Source organism: Dasypus novemcinctus, chromosome X (genome assembly GCF_030445035.2).
Source record: "Dasypus novemcinctus isolate mDasNov1 chromosome X, mDasNov1.1.hap2, whole genome shotgun sequence".
In the NCBI taxonomy this organism is placed as follows: Eukaryota; Metazoa; Chordata; class Mammalia; order Cingulata; family Dasypodidae; genus Dasypus; species Dasypus novemcinctus.
Genome location: NC_080704.1, coordinates 12,885,617 through 12,910,255, shown reverse-complemented (window position 1 = coordinate 12,910,255; position 24,639 = coordinate 12,885,617). Strand labels below are relative to the sequence as shown.

At 40.9% G+C, this 24,639-nt stretch overlaps 1 protein-coding gene across 2 annotated transcripts in view; it reads left to right on the top strand.

Annotated features, from left to right (window-relative positions):
- The window catches only part of ARHGAP6 (Rho GTPase activating protein 6), a 535,211-nt gene that overhangs the window by 478,228 nt on the left and 32,344 nt on the right, over positions 1-24,639 (top strand). For both annotated transcript variants that reach the window (XM_058291579.2, XM_058291580.2), the window contains exons 6-8: positions 13,202-13,257; positions 15,830-15,980; positions 17,002-17,150. In XM_058291579.2, the coding sequence (XP_058147562.1) occupies positions 13,202-13,257; positions 15,830-15,980; positions 17,002-17,150 (356 nt within the window). The remainder of the gene's footprint in view (positions 1-13,201; positions 13,258-15,829; positions 15,981-17,001; positions 17,151-24,639) is intronic.

Genomic DNA, 24,639 nt, shown 5'->3' with positions numbered 1-24,639 from the left:
CTTTTTTACACATAGTAGACACCATTCATTCTGAACCTATTTCTCTCTATATCATTAATATGTGCTGATAGAATTCTCAGCATTTTATATGCATTAATTAATTTCATCTTCCCCAAACTCTTTGAAGTGGGTACTTATTGTTTTCATTTTACAGATTAAAAACACTGTTCTGTAATTGATTCAAAATCACTTGATTAATCTCTTCCCAAGCCTCAGAGAAGTAGAAGCAATATGGTAAGTTGGGGATTGGCCACAGTTACGAAGCAGAAATAGTAATGGCTGAAACAAGAAGAGTATGGAAGTCTGCCAAAAAGACACAAAACGATACCATACCTAAAAGCAAGCACGAACATGTGCCTATCAAATCAACTATAACTAGCCTCTCACCATGATGCTCTCAAATTATTATGGAAATTCAGGATAACTTCTATAAGTGAAAGAGATGATAAGTAGGCTGTTTGTGGATGTTACCTTTTGTAAGTAAAAAAAATTCTAGAAAACCAGCTGAGAAAGTCTTGTATTTATTTATTTTATTTTATTTTTAATTCATTTTTTAAAAATATTACATTCAAAAAATATGAGGTCCCCATTCACCCCCCACCCCCCCACCCTACCACTCCCCCCACAGCAACACTCTCCCCCATCATCATGACAAATCCATTGCATTTGGATGAATACATCTCTGGGCATTGCTGCACCTCATGGACAATGGTCCACATCATAGCCCACACTCTCCCACGTTCCATCCAGTGGGCCATGGAGGATCTACAGTGTCCAGTAATTATCCCTGCAGCACCACCCAGGACAACTCCAAGTCCCAAAAATGCCTCCACATCTCATCTCCTCCTCCCATTCCCCACACCCAGCAGCCACCATGGCCAATTTTTCCACACCAATGCCACATTTTCTCGATTACTAACCACAATAGTTCATGAATAGAATATCAGTAAGTCCACTCTAATCCCTACTCTATTCCTCCATCCTGTTGGACCTTGGATTGGTTGTGTCCATTCCACATCTATGTCAAGAGGGGGCTTAGATTCCACATGGATACTAGATGCAATCCTTCTGCTTTCAGTTTTAGGCACTCTAGGCTCCATGGTGTGGGGGTTGACATTCTTCAACTCCATGTTAGCTGAGTGGGGTAAGTCCAATAAACCAGAGTGTAGGAGCTGAAGTCTGTTGAGGCTCAGGGCCTGGCTATCGTATGGTCAGTCCAGAGATTCAGATCCCCTAGATATATCTTAAACCCCAGCAGCAACGACAATTCTGGTAAAGTAACAGGAAAGGCTTGTGAAAAGAGATCACATCTGAGTCCAGCTCCATCACACAGAAACACCAACTCCAAAGAAGGGCCAACTGATATGGCAGTGAACTCCATCTGCCATGACCATAAAACCTGTGGGTCTCTTCAGCCCTCAGAAGAGGGTTGTATCTACTTTATCTGTCTCTGAGACTCTGCTCAGGTGTGCATAATGCAACACCTCTGATAACCTCCATACTCTTTTTTTTTTTTTTTTGCTATCCAAATCAATATTTTTTATTTAGGCAAAATATTTTAAGGCTATAATATACTTATTTACCTTAAATCTTATTTTTTTAAGAATTATTTTTGTCATTTCTGTGTTTAGGTTTCATATGTAAGGATGAAACTTTTTTTTTTAATTGATTTTGTAAAAATATTACATTAAAAAAAATATGAGGTCCCATTCAACCCCACCACCCCCACCCCACCACTCCCCCCCCCCAGCAACACTCACTCCCATCACTCCCATCATGACACATCCATTGCACCTGGTAGGTACATCTCTGGGCATTGTCCATACTCTTTTTTAGAGACTCATAGCCATATAAACTCATTTGTCCTTTCCATTTCCCCTTGATTTAGGTCAAAAAGCATTTTTACCTCCTGTTATTATATGTAGACAGGGATATTCTGCTGGTCTGAGTTGAACCTTTTATCCGAGCCAATTTTCTAGTTATGCCATCAGCTGGTACTTGGTAGTGATCCCTCGGCACCAGGGAGGCTCATCCCCGGGAGTCATGTCCCACACTGGGGGGAAGGCAGTGCATTTACATGCTGAGTTTGGCTTTGAGACTGACACATTTGAGTAGTACGGAGACTCTCAGGAGGGAACTCTTAAGCACACTGCTGCTCTAGGCCTTGTTCTTATTTCAGGTGCACAGGCTCACAAGCATAGTTATTAGTATCAGGGGCTCACTGTTGGACCCTCATTCCTTCCTGGTCCTTGCCGTTGCACCTGGGGGACTGCTGCTGCTCCCTAAGAGACTGTGACAGAGCCCCCCCGGCCAGGAACCCAGCACCCCCCCCCAGCTGTTGTTTTTAATTGTTTCCACTATGAATATATCCAAACATTTTGATGCACCCCAGACACATGCCCTGTATAACTCCCTGTCAACCATATGTCCCCTGTCAATAACATCCCATACCAGTATTCCTCCACTGCCATTGTTGAACCACTCTGTGATCCAAAACTTCCTGAAAAGTGAAGCCCAATATAATGCCAGGTTCCCTTAATAGTAAAATGGAATATAGTGATGAGTTTAAAGGTTAGATATAGAATACATATTAATTTGGAGAAATTCTACATCCTATCTTTTTCTTTTCTTTTTTCTAATTATTAAGCTTATCTTCACAAGAGTTTTAGATCACAGTAATTCATATATATAATATACAGTACTCCCACATATCCAATATAAAACCTTTTCCCTTCCACAGCAATAATCTTTTAACATATTCATACCATATTTACTGAAACTGATGTACAGATATTGAGAAAATAGCTTTCAAACAAGGTAACATTTGTGTTTACATTGTGGTTTATACTTTAGGCTATACAATTTTCTAAATTTTTAGTTATCCTATGATTTACATTATGATTTACATTATTAGTCTGTCGGCCCCTATATGTTTTTGGTGTAATATTATATGTTTTATTTCCATCCTTGCGTACTCTTGTGAAACACTTCTATTGCCCTCACAGTTACATTGGTTCCATCTATTCAATATCTATTTCCCCCTCCCCTTAGGACCCACAGTGATAGGCAATCTTCATTTCTTGAAGAGCCATGTTCAGAGATACTTGCAACAGTGTTGAGGGCTTGACATGCTCAACTGCCCTAACACCCTAGGAGCCACCATTTCTCTAGAGAGATAGAGTTCCCTCTATTTGATGGCATCAGTCCTCCCTAGGATGTGGGTATACCTTCACTCTCATTATATGGGTCTCTACCCAATGATATAACCCACTCTGGCAAAATGAGCATTCACATATTCCCTAGGAGTCTGTCCTACATCAAATTATCCCCTTTAAGTATCTTAAACAGGTAACTTTCCTAATTATATTTTGAAAAGGTTTTCTCAGCATTATACTCTCAATGAACACCTGACAATCTCCTATGTTCGTATGTTGCCCCACCCTCCCCCCAATTTTGGGGCAATATTACCCATCTGCCCATCCCTAGCCCCCTCAAGCCCGCAAAGCCCCACCCAAAGGTAACCCTATGTCCCTATTTTATCCCTTCCTTGTACACATACTTAACCTCCAGGTTATCATAGATTTCACCCATGTAGATGTCAGCTTACATCCTTCCTTACCCCCCGATTTCCTGTAAGCCTATCATCCAGTCTCTAGCTCTCTGCGGCAGCTTGGTTTACTTATTTCATATCATTGAGGTCGTGTAGTATTTGTTCTTCAATGCCTGGGTTGCTTCACTCAACATAAGGTTCTCGATTCATCCATGTTATCACGTGTGTTTGTAGTGTATTTTTTCTTAAAGCTGAGTAGTATTCCATTGTATGTATATACCACATTTTATTTACCCATTCATCTGTTGATGGGCATTTGGGTTGATTCCAACTTTTGGAGATAGTGAACAATGCTGCTTTGAACATTGGTGTGCGTATATCGGTTTGTGTCCTTGTTTTCAGTTCTGCTGGGTATATACCCAGCAGTGGAATTGCGGGGTCATATGGTAAATCTATGGGAAACCGCCAAACTGTCCTCCAGAATGGTTGGATCCTTCTGCATTCCCACCAGCAGTGGATGAGGGTTCCCATTTCTCCACATCCTCTCCAGCATTTGTATTCTTCTGTTTTTTTCATAGCTGCCAATCTCCTGGGAGTAAGATGGTATCTCATTGTAGTTTTGATTTGTATTTCCCTGATAGCTAGAGATTTGGAGCATTTTTTCATGTGCTTTTTAGCCATTTGTATTTCTTCTTTGGAGAAGTGTCTGTTTAAATCTTTTCCCATTTTTTAAATGGGTTGCTTATCTTTTTATTTTCAAGATAAAGGAGTTCTTTATATATGCAAGTTATAAGTCTCTTATCCCATATATGGTTACCAAATATTTTCTCCCATTGTGTAGGCTCCCTTTTAACTTTCTTGACAAACTCCTTTGAGGAGCAGAAGGCTTTAATTTTGAGGAGGTCCCATTTATCTATTTGTTCTCTTGCTGCTCGTGGTTTTGGTGTGACGTTTATGAAGCCATTTCCTATTACAAGTTCTTGTAGATGTTTCCCTACACTGCTTTCCAAAGTCTTTATGGTCTTGACTCTTATATTTAGGTCTTTGATCCATCTTGGGTTGATCTTTGTATAAGGTGTGAGATGGTAGTCCTCTTTCATTCTTTTACATGTGGATATCCAGTTCTCCAGGCACCATTTGTTGAATAGGCCATTCTCTCCCAGTTGAGAGGGTTTGGTGGCTTTATCAAATGTTATATGACTGTATATATGCGGTTCTTTATCCAAACTTTCAATTCCATTCCATTGGTCTGTGTGTCTCTCCTTATGCCAATACCATACTGTTTTCACTACTGTAGCTTTGTAGTATGTTTTGAAGTCAGGTAGTGTGATTCTTCCAATTTCATTTTTCTTTTTGAATATGCCTTTGACTATTTGGGGCCTCTTTCCTTTCCAAATAAATTTCATAGTTAGTTTTTCTAGTTCCTTAAAAAATGCTGTGTTGATTTTTATCGGGATTGCATTGAATGTGTAGATCAGTTTTGGTAGGATAGACATCTTAATAATATTTAGTCTTCCTATCCATGAACAGGGAATATTCTTCCATTTATTTAGATCTTATTTGATTTCCTTGAACAGTCTTGTGTAGTTCTCTGTGTATAAGTTCTTTACCTCTTCAGTTAAATTTATTCCTAAATATTTGATTTTTTTATCTACTATTGTAAATGGTATTTGTTTCCTGATTTCCTCCTGATCTTGCTCATTATTGGTGTACAGAAATGCTACTGATTTTTGCGCATTGATCTTATAACCTGCGACTTTACTAAACTCATTTATGAGTTCTAGAAGCTTTGTTGTAGACCTCTCAGGGTTTTCTATGTATAGGATCATGTCATCTGCAAATAAGGAAATTTTGACTTCTTCTTTTCCAATTTGAATGCCTTTTATATCTGGTTCTTGCCTCAGTGCTCAAGCAAATACTTCTAAGACAATGTTAAATAGAAGGGGAGAGAGTGGGCATCCTTGTCTTGTTCCTGAATTTAGAGGGGAGGATTTTAGGATTTCGCCATTGTAAACGATGTCAGCTGTGGGTTTTTCTTTTTTTTATATATATTTATTTATTTTTTTATTGACTTTGTAATAATATTACATTAAAAATATATATATATGTGAGGTCCCATTCAACCCCACCACCCCCACCCCACCTCTCCCCCCCCCCAGCAACACTCATTCCCATCATCATGACACATCCATTGCACTTGGTAAGCACATCCCTGGGCACCTCTGCACCTCATGGTCAATGGTCCACATCATGGCCCATACTCTCCCCCATTCCATCCAGTGGGCCCTGTGAGGATTTACACTGTCCGGTGACTGCCCCTGAAGCACCATCCAGGGCAGCTCCATGTCCCAAAGACGCCTCCACTTCTCATCTCCTCCCGCCTTTCTGTGGGTTTTTCATATACACTCTTTATCATGGTCAAAAAATTTCCTTGTATTCTGATCTTTTGGAGTGTTTTTATCAAGAAAGGGTGCTGTATTTTGTCAAATGCCTTTTCTGCACCTATAGATATAATCATGTGATTTTTTTCCTTCAATCTTTTTATATGGTGTATTACATTGATTGTTTTCTTATGTCGAACCATCCTTGCATACCTGGAATGAATCCCACTTGGTTGTGGTGTATAATTCATTTAATGTGTTGTTGAATATGATTAGCAAGTATTTTTGTGTCTAGGTTCATTAGAGAAATTGGTCTGTAATTTTCCTTTCTTGTGGTGTCTTTGTTTGGCTTTGGTACTAGGATAATGTTGGCATCATAGAATGAGTTAGGCAATGTTCCTTCTGTTTCAATTTTTTGGAAGAGTTTCAGCAGGATTGGTGTTAGTTCTTTCTGGAATGTTTTGTAGAATTCACCTGTGAAGCCATCTGGCCCTGGGCTCTTCTTAGTTGGGAGGTTTTTAATGACTGATTCTGTCTCTTTACTTGTGATTGGTTTTTTGAGATCATCAATTTCTTCTTTCATCAATATAGGCTGCTTATGTGTTTCTAGGAATTTGTCCATTTCCTCTGAATTGTCATTTTTGTTGGAATATAGTTTTTCAAAGTATCCTCTTATGTTAGTCTTTATTTCTGTAGGGTCAGTGGTGATAACTTCTTTCTCGTTTCTTATTTTGTGTATTTGCATCTTCTCTCTTTTTTCTTTGTTAGTCTCACTAAGGGTTTGTCAATTTTATTGATCTTCTCAAAAAACAAGCTCTTGGTCTTGTTTATCTTTTCAAGTGCTTTCTTATTTTCTATTTCATTTAATTCTGCTCTTATCTTTGTTATTTCTTTCTTTCTTCTTCCTGTCGGATTACTTTGTTGTTTTTTTACTAATTCCTCCAAATGTGCAGTTAGTTCTTCAATTTTTGCTTTCTTCTTTTATGATGTATGAATTTATGGCTATAAATTTCCCTCTCAGTACTGCTTTTGCTGTATCCCATAAGTTTTGGTATTTGTGTTACCATTATCATTTGTTTCAAGGTAGTTATTGATTTCTTTTGAGATTTCCTCTATGACCCACTGTTTTTCTAAGAGTGTGCTGTTTAATTTCCATATTTTGGTGTGAAATCTGGGCCTCTGGCCCTTGCAGATTTCCAGCTTCACTCCACTCTGGTCAGAGATACTATTTTGTATGATATCGATCTTTCTGAATTCATTAAGCCTTTCTTTGTGGCCTAGCATATGGTCTATCTTGGAGAATGATCCATGTGCATTTGAGAAAAATGTATATCCTGCTGTATTCGGGTGTCATGATCTGTATATGTCTATTAGATCCAGCTCTAATATACTGTTCAAATATTTTGTTTCTTTAGTGATTCTCTTTTGAGATGTTCTGTCCAAAGTTGATAGAGATGCATTAAAATCTCCCACTATAATTGTAGAGGCATCTATTCTTTCACTTAGTTTTTCCCATATTTGCCTCACATATTTGGAGGTGCCCTTGTTAGGAGCATAAATATTTATGATAGATCGTTCTTCTTGAGAGATCGTTCCTTTCACTAATATGTAGTATCCTTCTTTATCTCTCACAATTGTTTCGCATTGAAAGTCTATTTTGTCTGAAATTAATATAGCTACTCCTGCCTTTTTTTGGTTATTGTTTGCTTGTAAGATTGTTTTCCAACCATTCACTTTCAGCCTCCATGAATCTCTGGGTCTAAGATGTGTTTCTTGTAGACAGCGTATAGATGGGTCATATTTCCTTATCCAATGTCCCAGTCTGAATCTTTTGATAGGTGAGTTTAATCCATTGACATTCAGTGTTATTACTTTCAAGGAATTATTTATGTTAGCCATATTTTGTTTGGACTTGTGTTGGTCATATTTTGTTTGTTTTGTTTTTCTTCTCTTTTTGTCTTTTTTGTTGCTCTTACACTCTCCTCCAACTCTGACTGTCCTGTTTTTACATTTCTTTCTGCAGAATTCCCTTTAGTATTTCTTGTAGGGGAGGTTTCTTGTTGGCATACTCTTTCAATTTCTGTTTATCTGTGAATATTTTGAAGTCTCCATCATTTTTGAATGCTAGTTTAGCTGGATAGAGTATTCTTGGTTGGAAATTTTTTTCTTTTAGTACCTTGACTATATCATACCACTGCCTTCTTGCCTCCATGGTTTCAGATGAGAAATCAGCATTTACTCTTATGGAGCCTCCCTTGTATGTGATGGTTTTCTTTTCTCTTGTTGCTTTTGGAATTTTCTCTTTGTCTTGAGCATTGGATAATTTGACAAGTATATGTCTTGGCATGGGCCTGTTGGGGTCTATGATGTTTGGGGTGTGTTGTGCTTCCTGGATATGTACATCCATCTCTCTCAGTAGATTTGGGAAGTTTTCAGCCATTATTTCCTGTAACACCCCTTATGACCCCTTTCCCTTCTCTTCTCCTTCTGGAATGCCTATAATACATATGTTTGTGTGTTTTGCTTTGTTATTCAGGTCCCTAAGTCCTAGTTGGATTTTTTCTATCTTTTTATCGATCAATTCTACTATCTGTTTGATTTCCGATGTACTGTCTTCCACATCACTAATTCTCTCCTCTGCCTCTTCTAATCTGCTGCTATTTGCTGTGAGTGTATTTTTGATTTCTTGAACTGTGGTGTTCATTCCCATCATATCTGTTATCTTTTTGCATATGTCTGCAATTTCCTCTCCAAGTGTTTTCTTCATATTGTTAACCTCTTCCTTTACTTCATTAAGTTTGTCTCTAATATATGTTCTGAGATCTTTAATTACTAGTCCGAAGTTCTGCTCCCCTTCCTGGTTTTTAGTTTGTTCACTGGATTCAGCCATGTTTTCCTGATTACTGGTTTGGTTTATAGTTTTTTGTTGCTGTCTGGTCATCATTTTATCTTGATGGGTTTAATCAGTTCCTTAACTTCTTTGTCTCATCTTGGGGATTAATTAGCAGTTGTTCTTGCGTAAGTGTTATATCTTCTCTTTGTCACTTTGTTCTTCTTATTCTAATTTCTTGTTGCTGGCTGAGTTCACTTTGAAGGAAAATATTAGGGCCAGGGAAAGGCAATTGTGTAAAAAAGGAAAATGTGTAAAGTAGTATTGGTAATAAATGTTAACAGAGCAACAATATGAGATCTTGGAGAATGGATATTAGATTCATGTAAGTTGTGTAGAGTTATAGCAGTAAGTAGAATACCTATAATGAGATAGTCAACTGAATATGGGAGGAATTTAGTATGAATTAAAAAGCCAGTGTTTTCATGAGAGAGGGAAAGAGAAAAGAAAGACAATAGTATCAAGAGTGGATAAAAGACAGAAAACAAAACAAAGGTATTAGAAATTAAAAGTTAGACAATTTGGGGAACAAAGAAAGGGAGGTGGAATATAGGAGAGACAGTAGATGATGGAGGATATCAAGATGTGGGGGAAAGGGGATAGTGTAGGTGACCAAAATCAATTCACACAGAAACAAGGAAATGGAGTATGAGGAAACCCAGCAAATGTGAGGCATTCCCTGCAGTACCTATTGTATAATTAAGATAAAATAAAATAAGAAGAAAAAGGGAGAAAAGAAAAAAAGAGAAGAAGAAAAAAGAAAAAACAAGGGGGGGGGGGTGGGCAAAGAAAAGCAAGGGAAACAAGCAAGAAAAAGAAAAGAAAGAAAAAAAAACCTAAATAAATTTAAAAAGACCTTGGGGGATACAATGGGAGAAAAGACTAGGAGATAATGCAATATTAGCAACCAAGACAATAAAGAAAAGAAAAAAGAGAAAAAGGAAAGAAAGGAAAAGAAAAAAAATGCAAACGCCGAGGGCTAGGACAATCAAGGACCTCAGATGGCCCTCAGGGCATGGTGGATTCAGGGATGGGAAGTCTGTGATATTGCAGACTCAAGAGGTGTGAGTCTCTGGGGTGTGGGCCACCATGGTTTAGGGGACACAGACCTGGGAACCAGGAATCCAGTTAACAGGGAGCCTGGGAGCACCGCAGTGCAACACAGCCTTCATCCCCGCAGCTGGGTGCCAGCCCTATGGGGGGGGTCACATCTGCAAACTCTGACCTCTGTGTCAGAAACCCAAAATTCCCCCTCTCACAAGAGTCTCTTCTGTCACTGTCTCACCAAGTCAACTTCAGGACGCCTCCCGCCCTGCAAGCCCCTGAAACAGCCTGCTGGTGACACCTCTGTATTACACACAATTTAAGGACCACCACATTGGCAGCCAGCCCTAGAGGGTGGGACTCTAGCTGGAAGCACTGATCTCGTGTCAGAAACCCAAAATTCCACGTCTTGCAAAAATCTCCTCTGTCTCTGTCTCACCAAATCAGTTTCCAATCACCTCCTGCCCTGCAAGCCCCTGAATAGCCTGCTCAGGGCTTAGGAATTCCCCAGCGCAGCAGAGCCTCCAGGAATCGCCACCGCCATGCTGCCCGCCCAAGGGGAAGCATCCCACACGCAGCCCCGATCTCCACAAAAGAGACCCTAAATTCTACCTTTTACATGAATCTTCTCTGTCACCGTCCCACCAAATCAATGTCCAGACGCCTCCTGCCCTGCAAAACCCCAAAACAGCCTGGTCTACAAAAATTTCCAACATTGCCCAGCCGCTTCTTTGCAGGAGAGATTATAAGGTGCACTCACTCAGACACTATCTTGCCCCACCTCTCGAAAGCCTTGTATTTAATACATAATGTGGCAAGAGCATAAGATGAATATACAAAAAGATATCAGTTTCCTATATGAGAGCAATAATCAGTTAATGCAAAATAACAATAATAATTCATTCAGATTAACACCGAAATATAATATACCCAGAATGTCTGTAAGAAGTAACAAACTTCTATGAGGAGAAATGCAAAGCTCTACCAAGGGATATAAAACAGGACTTAAACAAAGGAAGGTATTTACTTTGTTTCTGGATGGAAATAAATAATACTGTATAGATTTGGAATTTTCCCGATTTAATTATATATTGCACTTGTAGGACCTCTTTCAGTTGCAAGAGAAAGGAATCCAAATAAAACTAGATTAAGCAAAGTCCCCCTCCTCTACCAAAAATTCTATTTATAAACCGGAAGTCTAAGTGTCAGGGCTAGAGTCAGGCACAGCTGGATCCGGGATGCAAGGTTGCTATTAATGCTCTCTGCTGTTTGCTGCCTGTACTCTCAGACTGACTTTCTTCACGTGGCCACAGGATGGCCTTTGCCATCCCAAAGCTGGTGTCATCCTCTCAACTGCTTATCCCAAATGGAGAGGAAATGAGCCACCAATGAAAGAAAGAACATAGACAATGAATCTTCAGTGGTGACGATTAAGAGTCTGCATAGAAAAAGGAGAGCCATTTGGACATCTTGTGCCCCTCCAAGGCAAAACACAACACTTCTTGTGAAGTATTTTTTTTTTTTGCTCCAAAAAATCAAAACTAAACCAGATCAAACTGTAGCTCTTTTATTTTATAGAAAATAAAGGGGAGAGAGGAACTTGTCACCATGGAGGGTCCAAATCCAGATGGTGGGGAAATCTACAATGGAAAATCAACTTGATTTCTTCATCAACAAACTATAAGGAAAGAAAAAAACAGATATGGGAAAATATATAGATTAAAAGAGACTCAAGGGAAGTAGATGTGGCTCAAGCAATTCAGCTCCTGCCTACCACATAGGAGGTCCCAGGTTCGGTTCCTGGTGTCTCCTGGAGAAGACAAGCAAGACAGCAAGCTAGTGCAATGGCAGATGCAGCAAGATGACACAAGAGGACATAACAAGGAGACACAGAGGAAAGACAATGAGAGACACAACAAAGCAGGAGCTGAGGTGGCTCAAGCAATTGAGCACCTCTCTCCCACATGGGAGGTCTCAGGTTTGGTTCCTGGTGCCTCCTAAACAAGCAGACACAGAGAGCACACAACAAATGAATGCAGAGAACAGACAACAAGCACAAACAACAGGGGTGGGGGTAGGGGGGAAATAATTTTTTTTGAAAGAGAGACTTAAAAGGCACATGGACTATCAGAATTTGTGAATGTGATGTAGATATTGACTGGAACTTTGATGATATTAAGAAATTATTGTTAAAAATTTTTAAGTATTATAGTGATATTTACTGTTTGTTTTAAGAGACCTAATCTTTTAGAGCAGGGTTTTGCACACTTGGCACTATTGACGATTTAGACCAGATAACTCTTTGTTATATGCATTGACTGTATAATTCCCCTTCTAAGACTTGATCCTAAGGAAATTGGAAATGTGACCAAAGACCTCTGCACAGAGTTGTTCTTAGTAGGGTAATTTGTAATGGCAAAAGAGTCGTGTTTGTTGGAGGGACCTATATGCCAGTCTGAGGGTAATATGACATCAATAGTGGGATGTTCACATAATAGAGTATTTTGCATCCATTTACATATTTACAAAGAATTTTTACTGGTATGAACATTATTCTGGTGGCATAATATTGGGTGAAAACAGTAGCATTCAAAAATATAAATAGGGGAGTGCATATGGCTCAAGCACTTGAGCACATGGGAGGTCCCAGGTTAGGTCCCCGGTGCCTCCTAAAAACAAAAAGAAAGAAACAATAAGCAAATGAAAAAACCAACTCAGAGGAGCCAATGTGCCTTAGTGATTGAGTGCCAGCTTTCCACATATGAGGTCTGGGGTTCAATCCCTGACGCTGGTACCTCAAAAGAAAGTATATATGTATCTATATGTATGGTATGTCCTCAACTTTGTAAAAAATATATGTTCATGGAAAAGAGACTGGAAAGAATAAACCAAAATATTAGAGTGATTACTTTAAAAATATTTTGTTTGCTATGTTTCTGCATTTTCTAGATTTTCTTCAATAAGCACATGGTTTTATTACAATCAGAAAAAAATTAATACAAAAGCTGAAAAATCCATATAAAATTCACTTTTGAATAATGAAGAAGGCATTATATATTTTTTTCATATTGAGAAGACATGGAAATATATAATATCACATGTAAAAATTTTCATCTGAAACTTTTAAACATAACATGTTCCTGAGGTTTAAAGGGCTGACCTTGAGGTACCTAGAGAATTTCAGTGGTATAGGATAAATAAGCATTGGTGTATGATAAGTTACCTTTGTTTGAATGTCACATCACTGTGCTGGCATTCTCTTCTATTTCTATTTTTATTTCCTCCAGTTTTTCAAGCAATAAGACAGAACTGATGGTTTTGTTTGCTTATTTGCAGGCCTCCAGACAGTGGGGATATTCCGAGTTGGAAGCTCAAAAAAGAGAGTGAGACAAGTAAGTGAAAAATGAAGATTATATTGTACTTTTCACTTGACTTCCAGTTGAATCACCTTGTACAAAGTTCGAGCTTATGCAAATTCATTTCTTTGCCCTCCAACCTGTTTAAGTATAATTGAGTCTCAGGAGCTGAAAGGCAACAACTCAAACTCACAAAGGTTGACATTGAACTAGGACCGAAAGCTTCAAATCAAAACAGCAGTGTCCTTACCATGTACAACCAAACAAAAGTAATTTATAAACATCTGATTGAAACTGTAACAGAAGTAGGAGATTCAGCAAATGATAGCAAATGGAAAATAAATGTAGAACATGCATATCACTGAAATACAATTTACAAAATATCACTAACATTCTCTTCATATAAGGCACTATGTTTATAGCTTTACTTTCTCAAAAGTAAATAATTGTAGTTAAGTTTCCCTGGAATCAGTGATCCCCAATTCATTTTCCCTGTGGGAATCTGTAGCCCTTGGTTACCTTGGCCACTCTGCCACATTCTTGCAACAGAAGTTTGATATTAGATCCTCTGGAACAGTTTCCTGTGACCAGGCAGGTACTTGCATCTATGATTGCTTTAAAAAAGGGAAAATCATCGTTTGCAGGAAGAATTCATTTTTTGGCTGAAAGAATACTAAAATGTTTTTTTTCCCTCTGTTGGTTCCAACAGAAGGAAATGAGGAACTCGGTGACCCAAGAATGAAGTCAAGTGAAAATACTTTTTAGTTGGATGGAGTTGAAGAAATGATATTTGTTCATAGCATTGAAACTACCTGAAATAATTGTCTCCTAATAGATCTTTTAGGCCATGAGAAAAAGGCTTTCAAAAGACGTATGTTTTCCGTTTGGTCGGTTGGTTTTTCTTTGTAATAGTCACACAAGAGAATATTGAAGAACACAGTGTTTTTCAGCACGATTTGCAGGAAGAAAGAATAGCTTTTCTTAGGTCTTAACCTGTGCAGAATTGCAGACTATTTCCACAACCATTATCTCATTGAATCCTCCCACCCGCTGGGAGAGGAGCTCCTTTCCCCCACTTCTGTCAAAGCTCAGAGTTAATTAAGAAACTTAATTCAAGGGCACACAGTTTAACCTGTCACTCCTAGTTGATAGACCAAGCTTTTTCCACAGTCCATTCTTTCTCTGTGCGTGTATGTGCACGGTCAGAAGAGAAGCATGGTGGCTTTGAATACTCTCAACTTGCAGTGGTGCCCCTATGGAAGCCTCCTTCATTTGGGGTGCCTCGAGCCTGATAATGGAGAGTTACCTGGGTTTCTAGGTGCATCAGTAGAATGGGAGTCTTCATTAGGTGGAGGGATAGCGAGTGTACAAAATTTCTTCAACAGTTATATCTGGATCCACCAAAGAGAATATTTGCATGGAGGTCAAAGGAGAAACATTTAAGGATTATCTGATAGAAATTGAATAGAAATAGAATTAGCATTCCAGTATGAGCTATGCTCTGATTGGCCATTTCATCTTGTTACATCTCCTCTTAGTACCCTGCACATTGCCTTCAGCACCCTAGTCACAATATGAAGAGCTAGGCATTTGTGGGATGGCCTGCTTATCACCCATCTCTCTACCAGCCTGGGGGCTGGGGAAGGGAAGGGAGTTTGCCTCTTTATTTGCCACCATATTTCCAGGGCCTACCCAGGGCCTGGTTATACAGGAAGTGAGCAGTAAATCTTTGTTGAACGAATGAATGAACAAACAACTGAAAATATAAATTCTTATAGAAGTTTTTACATAGTGTAGATTGATCAACTCATGTAATTATTTCTACAGGAGAAAGCACTGCATAAAAGAAGTTGAGCTGTCAGGGATGAAAGTAGGGTGTGAAATTATAACTCCCTTATTTTTGACATCATGTGGTCTTGCTTCTATAAATGCTAATAGACTGAGTGTAATGATTAAGGCAGGGAATCCTTGTGGGAATTGTTAATAAGGCTACATTAACAAATCTAAGGCAGCTTCTATTCAGTTATTGTCATCTTTCAGGACTTAGTCACGATTCGCTTATCAGGGTTTGAATTGCATTGTTTGCAGAAAAATCTCTTTGCTTTCTTCTCTAGCACCTCTGGAAAATGTCAAAATCCAGTGAATTGTCAGGGTTGCTGACACGCAGAACTGTTGTGTAATAGATTAATCACTCCCTCCCACATTTATAGCTGACCTAAGTTCTCTTCCACCCCTTAGCTCTTCCTCCCAACCTTCTGGTTGTCGTTATTGAGCCCTTCTGCTTGCATCATTAACAATAAACCCACGGATAGTTTTATTTAATAACCCACTTATTGTGTATGTACATATATAAATACATGTGTGTGTTGAATGAATGACTGAACAAATGTGTGTATGTATACACACACACACACACACACACACACATATATTCGTGGCTGACTTGCCTAGAACCTGCAAGATCAAGGCGACATATTGTTTGCTTTTGCTTCTTGGGGTCTGCACAAACTTAATACCAGATGCTGCGTGTCTGATCACTTCTTTTGCTGAGAACTGAATGTTAAGGTATGACATTACAGGACTGCCACTCAAACGATTATTTTTCCAGTTACGTGAGGAATTTGACCGTGGGATTGATGTCTCTCTGGAGGAGGAGCACAGCGTCCATGATGTGGCTGCCTTGTTGAAGGAGTTCCTGAGGGACATGCCAGACCCCCTTCTCACCAGGGAGCTGTACTCAGCTTTCATCAACACTCTCTGTGCGTACTGCAACCATTTGTACAACCATGCTGCAATGCCAGCCTGTCCAACTTACTCATCAAAGCCTTGGGCATGAGTTACCCCATAACATTTTTGTCTATCTGTTGGTCCCTAATCAGTGGGCAATTGGGGGAATTTTCTGAACTTTACCCTGGGGACAATTAGCAAGAAGAAAGTTGGGGGAAAAGCAAATGAAAATGGCCGAGAATTTGGATGCTTTCAAATGACCCCTGGTGCTGCAGAAAATGCTACAAATTGATGCTTTGTATACCAGTGAGAGTTCACATTGAGATTGTACCTAAAAGTAAGTCTGTTTCTCATATGAGGAAGGAGGAAGTCACAGGAACCCAGAGTGAGGAAAAGGGGCAGGAAACATTCCATGGGAAGGTAGACACTGTAGCCCGGGACCAAGACTTTCAGTGTGGTTACTTCAGGGCCATAGCTACAGCTCTCGTGGAGGAAAAAAGGAGGGCCAGGGAGAGGAGGAGGGAGAGACAAGAGTTCTGTCAGCATCCATAATTTCTTCCTCCAATGTTATAATTAAAAGGGGATCATGAGCACGAAGACTTGGTCATGCTGTGCCTTGGGCCAAGGGAAATTCTATCCCTTAGGTATTGTGCAACAGGAAAGGTCCCCAAATCCATCATAAACTTAAATTTTAGAACCTTCACCAAGTTTCAGCCATTGTTAGTAAGTATTTACTAACAATGACAGACTGAAACCCATCAAGTAGGTTAAGCCAGGGAAAGGAGGGAGAAGAAAGGAAGGGAAATTAATTTACCTTTCCAACTTGGGTTATCATGATTTCTCTAGATGCTTCATTTCCCCAGGTCTACCTCATCCTTATATCCTTCAGAGAGCTGTGCTGCTAAATTGCTAAAGGAATGGGAGAAGGGGTGAATGAATGAAATGTGGCTTTCCTTGATGACCCCTTTCTTATGCCAGGCGAGAGGGGACCTTTCGTCAGTGCCCGTACAGTGTGTCCCCCTTACCTAGAGTGCCTCTTTTTTACTTGTTTAGCGTTGGAGCCAGAGGAACAGCTGGGCACCTTGCAGCTGCTCATCTACCTTCTACCTCCCTGCAACTGCGATACCCTCCATCGCCTCCTGCAGTTCCTCTCCATCGTGGCCAGGCACGCCAATGACAATGTCAGCAAAGACGGACAAGAGGTACTCACTCCTCTGCTGCCAGAGACGCTATGGCTCTCCCTTCTCTTTTCCTTACAATAAATATTTATTGGGTAAATAACTAATACTTAAATCCTTTTCAGTGCTTTACACAGTTCTATCATCACACCACTAATCTAAGTTCTTAGGACTTTAACCTTACACATGGACTTCAGAACAACCTAGGAGTCCTTGGCTCCACTGACCAGATGAACGATCACAGGCCAGTCATTTAATTTCCCCCAGTCTCAGCTTTGTCTTCTGGGAAAAAGGCCTAATAATGTTTCCTTTTCCAACCTCCGGGATTCTTGTGAAGACCAAAGGCAATCACATAAAATGATTAGTTAACTGTAAATATCTACATAATATTTTTTGCACTCAACTGCTTTAAAAAGACGAGCCACTGAGATGGTCAAACCTTTCATCTAGAATAAATAATACCTCCCATCCCCCACCCCCACTTTCTGCCACCCATCTGTCTATATAGGAAAAGAACGAATGCATGGCTTTCTCTGAAGGGACATATTCTAAGAGCACATGGACCCCTCATCTCCGTAGGTTCTCAAGGATGCTTCCAATGGGGCTGCCCTTTTCCCCAATGGTCCTCTACTCAAGACCCCGAATTTCCATTTGTGTGAGGAAGACAAACAGAAAGTTAGAGAGGTGCTTGCAGTCAGGGAAAGGTGGAGTCATGGGAGTGGGAGGAGCTGCTGTCCTTGTAACTCATTCCATCTTCTCCTTTAACTTGAAGCCCAAATATGAGGTCACCTCTTTATTCTTCCAGTTTCTCCCTGGAGCCCCCATCTGCCCTGGTAGCTAAAAGTCTTCTACCTTTTGAGGCACTGTCGTCCTCCTTAAACCCTCACACCCAAAACACAGAGACTGGCTCAATCCAATGAAAGTCCTATTGCCAAAATCAGGGGTGGAGGAGACTAGAATGTCTGTGACCATTGCAGTTGTGCCTCAACTCCATGCGCTGTCAACTGTTGAAGGCAGGTTCTGCACAGAACCACGAACTCTTTAGTGATGTCCAAATTGGACCTGACCCCACCCATGCTCCAGTGTGACCCCATATCAGCATTCTTGGGCCCCAGTTTTCTTTGGTCTTTCTTGTATGCTCCAGGGTGTTTTTCATTTCACCCTTAGACAAGGAAATGCTGGCCTCATTTTAAAGCAACCTATAGACAAGTAACCTGTTTACTCTTTGCCTTAACTAGACACTTGTCTTCCTTATTGACATCATGCCATGCCATCATACTTCTCCCTGACCTCGGATTCACCAGGAGACATGAGATCCTTTAATCTGCTAACGTGCACTGAAAGTCAAGCAGAAGGGGCCAGAAGCATTCCAAACTCATTAACTTACTTAACTACAGAATTTTTTTTTAAGAAGGTACCAGGGATTGAACCCAGGACCTCCTACATGGAAGGCAGGTGCTCAGCCACTGGGTTACATCCACTCCCATTAACTACAGAACCTTTTCTGTACATCCTTCTTAAGCAGGACTCAGCTGCATTATGGATTCAGTTCTCTCTATGGTCAAATTTCTTTCCCAAAGGATGTGGTCATGTATAATTTCTTTTCCCTTTAATCCAGAAAGACAGTTCAGTGACTCTGAGCCTCATCTTCCGTATCTGTGTGAGAATGCAACATTCCCAAGTCTGCCATTTATCACTATAGCTGTTATACTTCCTGAAACCTCTGCTAGCTTTGGGTTTAATCATATGGCACCTACACATTATTTCAGCAGACTCAGTTTTTCGATGGCTATACTATCATTCTCTTAATTGTTAAGTAGTTATAGTATATGTCTGGTGTCAAGCTGTAGAATGCTGTGCATAATCACTGAGTAAAAACCGAGCCACGTGTTCCTAGGTAAGCCCTTTATTTCTCCGAGTACTCTGGGAGAAAGAGAAAGTCGGGTCTAAGGCGATTAAGAAGGCAATGAGGAAAGTGAAAAGCCCACTTGAACTCACTGTGGCCTTTTGAGATTTGTGTTCAGACACTGCCGCCTTCCGAATGCTGAGCAAGACTCCATTGCCTCAGCCCCAAAGCCAAAGCCAATATTCTCAGAGAGAAAGAAGTGAGACATTGTATGCTAGAGTGCTCGCTACCACTTGAGAACCTCTCCCATGTGCTGGCACTGGGTGAGGGGCTTTTCATATATTGTCGCTAATCTGCCTAACAGGCAGGAAAGATCTTGTTACCCCCAGGTTTCAGACGTGGAAACTGAGGGCTCAAGGGGTTAAGTAACTTAACGATTGTCCACTCTGTGTGTCCACTTGCAGCACCCCTGGCCTCCACCCACTGGGTGCCATTAGCAAACCCCTCCTCAGTCTTGACAACTAAAAATGTCTCTGGCCATTGCCAAATGTCCCCTGGGGGAGGGTCGAACCACCCCCGGTTAAGACATGTGGGAGTGCAGTAACTCAGTAGCCATGTGTCCTTGGACAAATCCATTAACCTTCCTAAACCTAGGTTTCCTTATCTGACATTTATGAATAAAAATTCCTGAATAGGCACTGCACATTGGTTGAGAGAGCTAGTTTGCTTCAAGGAATATGCAAACATCCCTCAGACAGTAAAATTGTACAAGGAAGCAAGGGCTCGCAAGTGTTTCTACATACTCTTGCCCTAAACCTTGCATCGAAATTGAGGTATAATCAAAGATTCAAACAGCAGGGGAAATATAAGGAGAGCAGTTGCTTCCATGAAATGCTTAGAAGTTATAGGAAAGCAAGGAATCCACACACCCAGCTTAGACTGGAGTAAAGGATATGAGCAGGGAGTACTGAGGGGTGTGAGGGGAAATTGGGTTCTATCCGTAGAGTTCTGCATACCTCAGTGAGAGGAAGGTGGTGGATTCCTTTAAACTGTAAGGCCTTGCATAAATTTGACTAGCAAGCACTATAATGCATGCTGTCGATTGGTTAGAGACAGGGAAAGTGTGTTAGGAAGCTGTCTTAGCTTCCTAGGGCTGCTCTAACCGATCACCACAAACTGGGCAGCTTACGAGACAAATGTCTTCTCTCCCAGCACAGGAGACCAGATGTGGGAAATCACGGGATCCGCAGGGCCGCACTCCCTCCAAAGGCTCTAGGGGAGAACCCTTCCTTGCCTCTTCTGGCTTCTGGTGAATCTGGGCTTTCCTTGGCTTCTGGCCACATGACTCCAGTCTCTGCCTCCATCTTCACATGGCTTTCTCCTCTGCCTGAATTCTCTCCTTTCTTTTCTATCATTGGATTCCAGGCCTATCTGGATGATCCAGAATCATCTCATCTTGAGATCCTGAATTTAATTATATCTGCAAAGACCTTTTGTCCAAATCAGGCCACATTCTCCAATTCTGGGACATGGATACATCTTTTGGGGGTCCACTGTCCAACCCACTACAGCAATTCTTGTTAGAATAGCAATATATAAAGTAGCCATTCATGTTATACATATTTCCATGTAAGGCTGGCCTTGGTATTGGAATCCAGTGTGTCCTGAACATCTGCCCTGAGTTGCACTCTAGCAATGATTGTTTTCCGGCATTTTCTGATTATTATTCTTGAGATGCTATGGCATCTAGGAGGTGGAGGAGGTGAGGACACATGTGACTAGAGAATTCAGAGTAGGTATAGTGCAGCGGTACAGAGAAAGAAGTGATGGGCACAGACCAAAAAAGTTAAGAATGGCTTCGTGGAGGAGATTGAATTTAAGCCATGCTTCAAAGGGTGTATAGGGATTGAGTAAACTGACCACATAAGTATGGCAGAGGGATGGGAAGTAGCTAAATTCCTTCCTGTAGAAGTTAGAGTTGAGGTAGAGGTATAAGAGAAGTTCCTTTTTTTATTTTTATTTTTATTTTTTTAAGGTGGCTTTACACAATCGGGTATAGAGCACAGAATGAACAGGCTAGAGTCAGGCTGAAAATCAAATTTTTAAATATGATCAAAAAACAAAATGTTCTTCAATTTCCCCTCATAGCTCTTTGTTGGTTTGTGTTAGTTGTGTCATCTACTTGCCAGGTCGTTGTTTTTAGGAATTGCAACCTGGAAGACAACTGAACCAGATGTCAAGAAGCTTGGAGGCACACATAGGCTCTGTGAGCACCTTGCTACATGATCTTATCTTTATAAAATGGGGGAGGAGGAAGAGAAACAGAGCTTGGGGGGAACATCTTAGTTTTCTCATCTGTAAAATGAACATCGTATTTCCTTTTTGAATAGTTGCTAATTTTTAAAATTCAATGCATCATTAACTGAAGGAATCTTAAAGAAGCCTAAAAGGAGTGCACGAGAAAAAATTGTAGGCTAGTCAATCAGTTCTATTTTTCGGGGGAAAAATAGTGTTATTTTATCAAATTGCAGTGTTTTTGCTATCAATTGTTTGTTTGATTTTATTCCATTTTGTTTGCATTTGTTATTTGCTTTGCTCCTTAAGGAAAAGAGAAATCTCCAAATGTCAGAGAGATTTCCTTTTTTCTAGTAAGAATATTGCAGGAACAAAACTGAAGCCTCTTGAGCAGTGATTTGTTTTTTTCCAGGGAGTCCAAGAACCCCTTGGTTTTGAATGGAAGGAAAAGGTGATAACAATATGCACTTTTCTGATGAGAGAGTTTACAGCTCTCATCCAGTTCTCAAAGAGCCTATGAGGCAAACAAGGATGTAGACCCGGGGTTACTGATCTTTGGGGAGGTACATGCCTCTTGGAACTGTTAGCAAGGCCAGATTCAGTTGAGGTGAGTGATGCACTCATCTGGGGTACAAAATATAAAGGGGTGCCATGGACCCGAACAATCAAGACTAACAGTGGTTTAATGTAAAAGGTTAAAAAAAATCAAATGAATGGGGAAAAAAACCTATGATGAATAAAATACAAAATTTTAAATAAGTTCAGGATCTGGCAGGGCCAGGATTAGGAAGAGACAAGCAAGTAAAAGTCACCCGAGTGCACTCTGTGTATGTATGTATACACACACACACACATACGCATGCATGCATGCACACAAACATGGAGAGCAAGGGTGGAAATGGTCTGTGAGCAAGTCTGCTTTCCAACTGAAAAAAAGGTTTTGTCCTCAGCTGGAATCTACATGCAATTTTACAGAGGGATTGTATTGCATTGCCAGAATAGCAGCAGAAGGACAGGACAGAAACAGAGCTTCGAATTGCCCTGTACTAAACAGCCTTTTAAAAGAAGACAAAATCTTCTATTGTTACTACTTTCTTTTAATGTGAAAGCCCCAATATTACTTTGGGGAGTGGAGGCTCTCCAAATGCCTCTGAGTTCTAAGAGGATGGGTTTGAGAATTGTGTGTATTTGATTTTATCCTTAACCATGAATTTTCCCAGGAAGAGAAATGAAAAATGAAATGAAAACTTGTCAGATTTTCTATCAATGAAATAAAACAAAGAAAAATAATAAATGGTCATACATAAAGGGCAGTTACTTTAAAATTCCCACTGTTTACCCCCAGGAAATCATTTCATTCACCCCTCAAACAATTCACCTGCAAACAGCCTCACTTTCTAAAAATAACACAACCCTTGTGTCACGCTGGGATCGCAGGGCAGGGCGGCCGCCAGCGCAGCGCTCCACAGGACAAGCGTGTGACTCAGGAGGCTGTGCCTCAGCTGTCAGCCGGGACGCTTGCATTCAAAGCGGCACCGATCTTCCCAGGCAGTCACCCCACCACGCAGCCCCGGTTTTCATACTTCTTTGAGTGTTCCGAGGTTTTCAACTAACGCTGCCAACAGAAATAAAAACAAATCAAACTTGCCTAGACAACCAGGGGCAATTTTGCCCCCCAGGGGACAGGCAGCCATGTAGGGAGACATTTGGCGTTGTCAAAACTGGAAGGAGGGTGTGTGCTACCTCCATCTGCCCCAGCTCCTGCAATGCACAGTGCAGCCCCCCACAACAAATGACAGGCAGCCCCCAAATGTCAATAGTGCCGAGGTGAGGCTCTATTCTAATCTAATCATAGATTAGATGGATAGATGGATGGATGGATGACAGATAGATAGATGTAGATCGTCCCAAGCCTTTTAAAATGTGCACATTCCATTGCTCCAGCAATTCCACTTTAGGAATTTCCCCTAAGTAATGCTCAATCAACCTCACAAAATGTCTTCAAGGATATTTTTGGTAGCATTGTTTATAATAACAGAAAAGTGAAAACAGTATGAATGCCCATGGGTTGGCCATGGTTAAAACAAATTATGGCCTCTTCTATGCTAGGGATCAATAGAGATTGAAGATAAAGGACTTACAAAAGTAGAAAGATGAATGCAACATATTATCAGGAGACAATAAGCAAGTTACAAAATCCTCAAGAGTCTGAGCCCAGTATTAGCAAGAGAAAATAGCCGCATAGGCAAAGACATTTGTGTGTGCATGGAAAAGAGCACAGTCTGCTGGTTCTTGGGGGAGGTGGGCCTAGGGGCACAACTTTTTTTTCCTTGATCGCACCTGTCCTTTCTAATTCTTAATGTATCGAACATGCCTCCTGTTTTTTATACTCCAGGTAAAATGTAGTTCCCCTCCTTCTCTGTACCCTCTTTCTGCTTGTGCCACCTTTCTTTGTCCTCCTCTGCCAACGTTTTTGAAAAGGGTGCTGGCATTCATTGCCCCCGCGTGTGCAGCCATGGCTCTTTCCTGCCACGCCACCGAAATGGCTGTCATCGAGGACCTGGGGACCAGCCTATCAGCCCAGCCTGAGGGCAGGATCGTATCTCCGTGAACATCCACCACGGGACCCACTCACACTCGAGACTCCCCTATCTTTTCTTCCAAGACGCCGTTTTCTCTTAATCTCCCATCGTCTGACCCATTCTCAGCCACCTGCAGCTCCCTCCTCTGCTGCTCCTCGAGGGTTGGAGGCTCAGCACCCCGTGGTTCACACGTACTTTCCTTCCAGCCCCCACAACTTAGACTGATGACCACATTAACACGGACAGCTCTCAGTCCTCACCCCCAGGCCAGACACCGCGCCCAGCCCCCCACCTGTATTTACAGCTTCTGTGGACTCCTCCACCTGGCTTTCCCACAAGTGCTGCAAGCTCACCTCAGGGCCACCTGAACGTATTAGCATCCTTTCCTACCATCTCCTCATGATTGGTCGGTGGCTCTGTGGTCCTACTTCCCACCCAAGCCCAAAGTCAAGGTCAACGGTATCCCCCTGGGTAACTTTGGCAGCTGCCCTACATCTGGGCTTCTTTGGTTGTAGCACAGCCCCTAGACTCTCTCTGTGGATTCGAGGTGGTCTCACTTCATTGTTTCCACCAGCCCCTCTTCTGTAGGTTGTTCATTCTAAAATGCAAATCCCATCTCCATTCTCCTCTGTTCTGCCTCCTCCTGCCTTTTTTTAAATTTATTTTTTATTTTTTAGTTATTTCTCTCCCCTTCTCCCCCCTTCCCCCCCTTCCCCATTGTCTGCTTTCTGTGTCCATTCACTGTGTGTTCCTCTGTGTCCTCTTGTATTCTTGTCTGAGGCACCAGGAA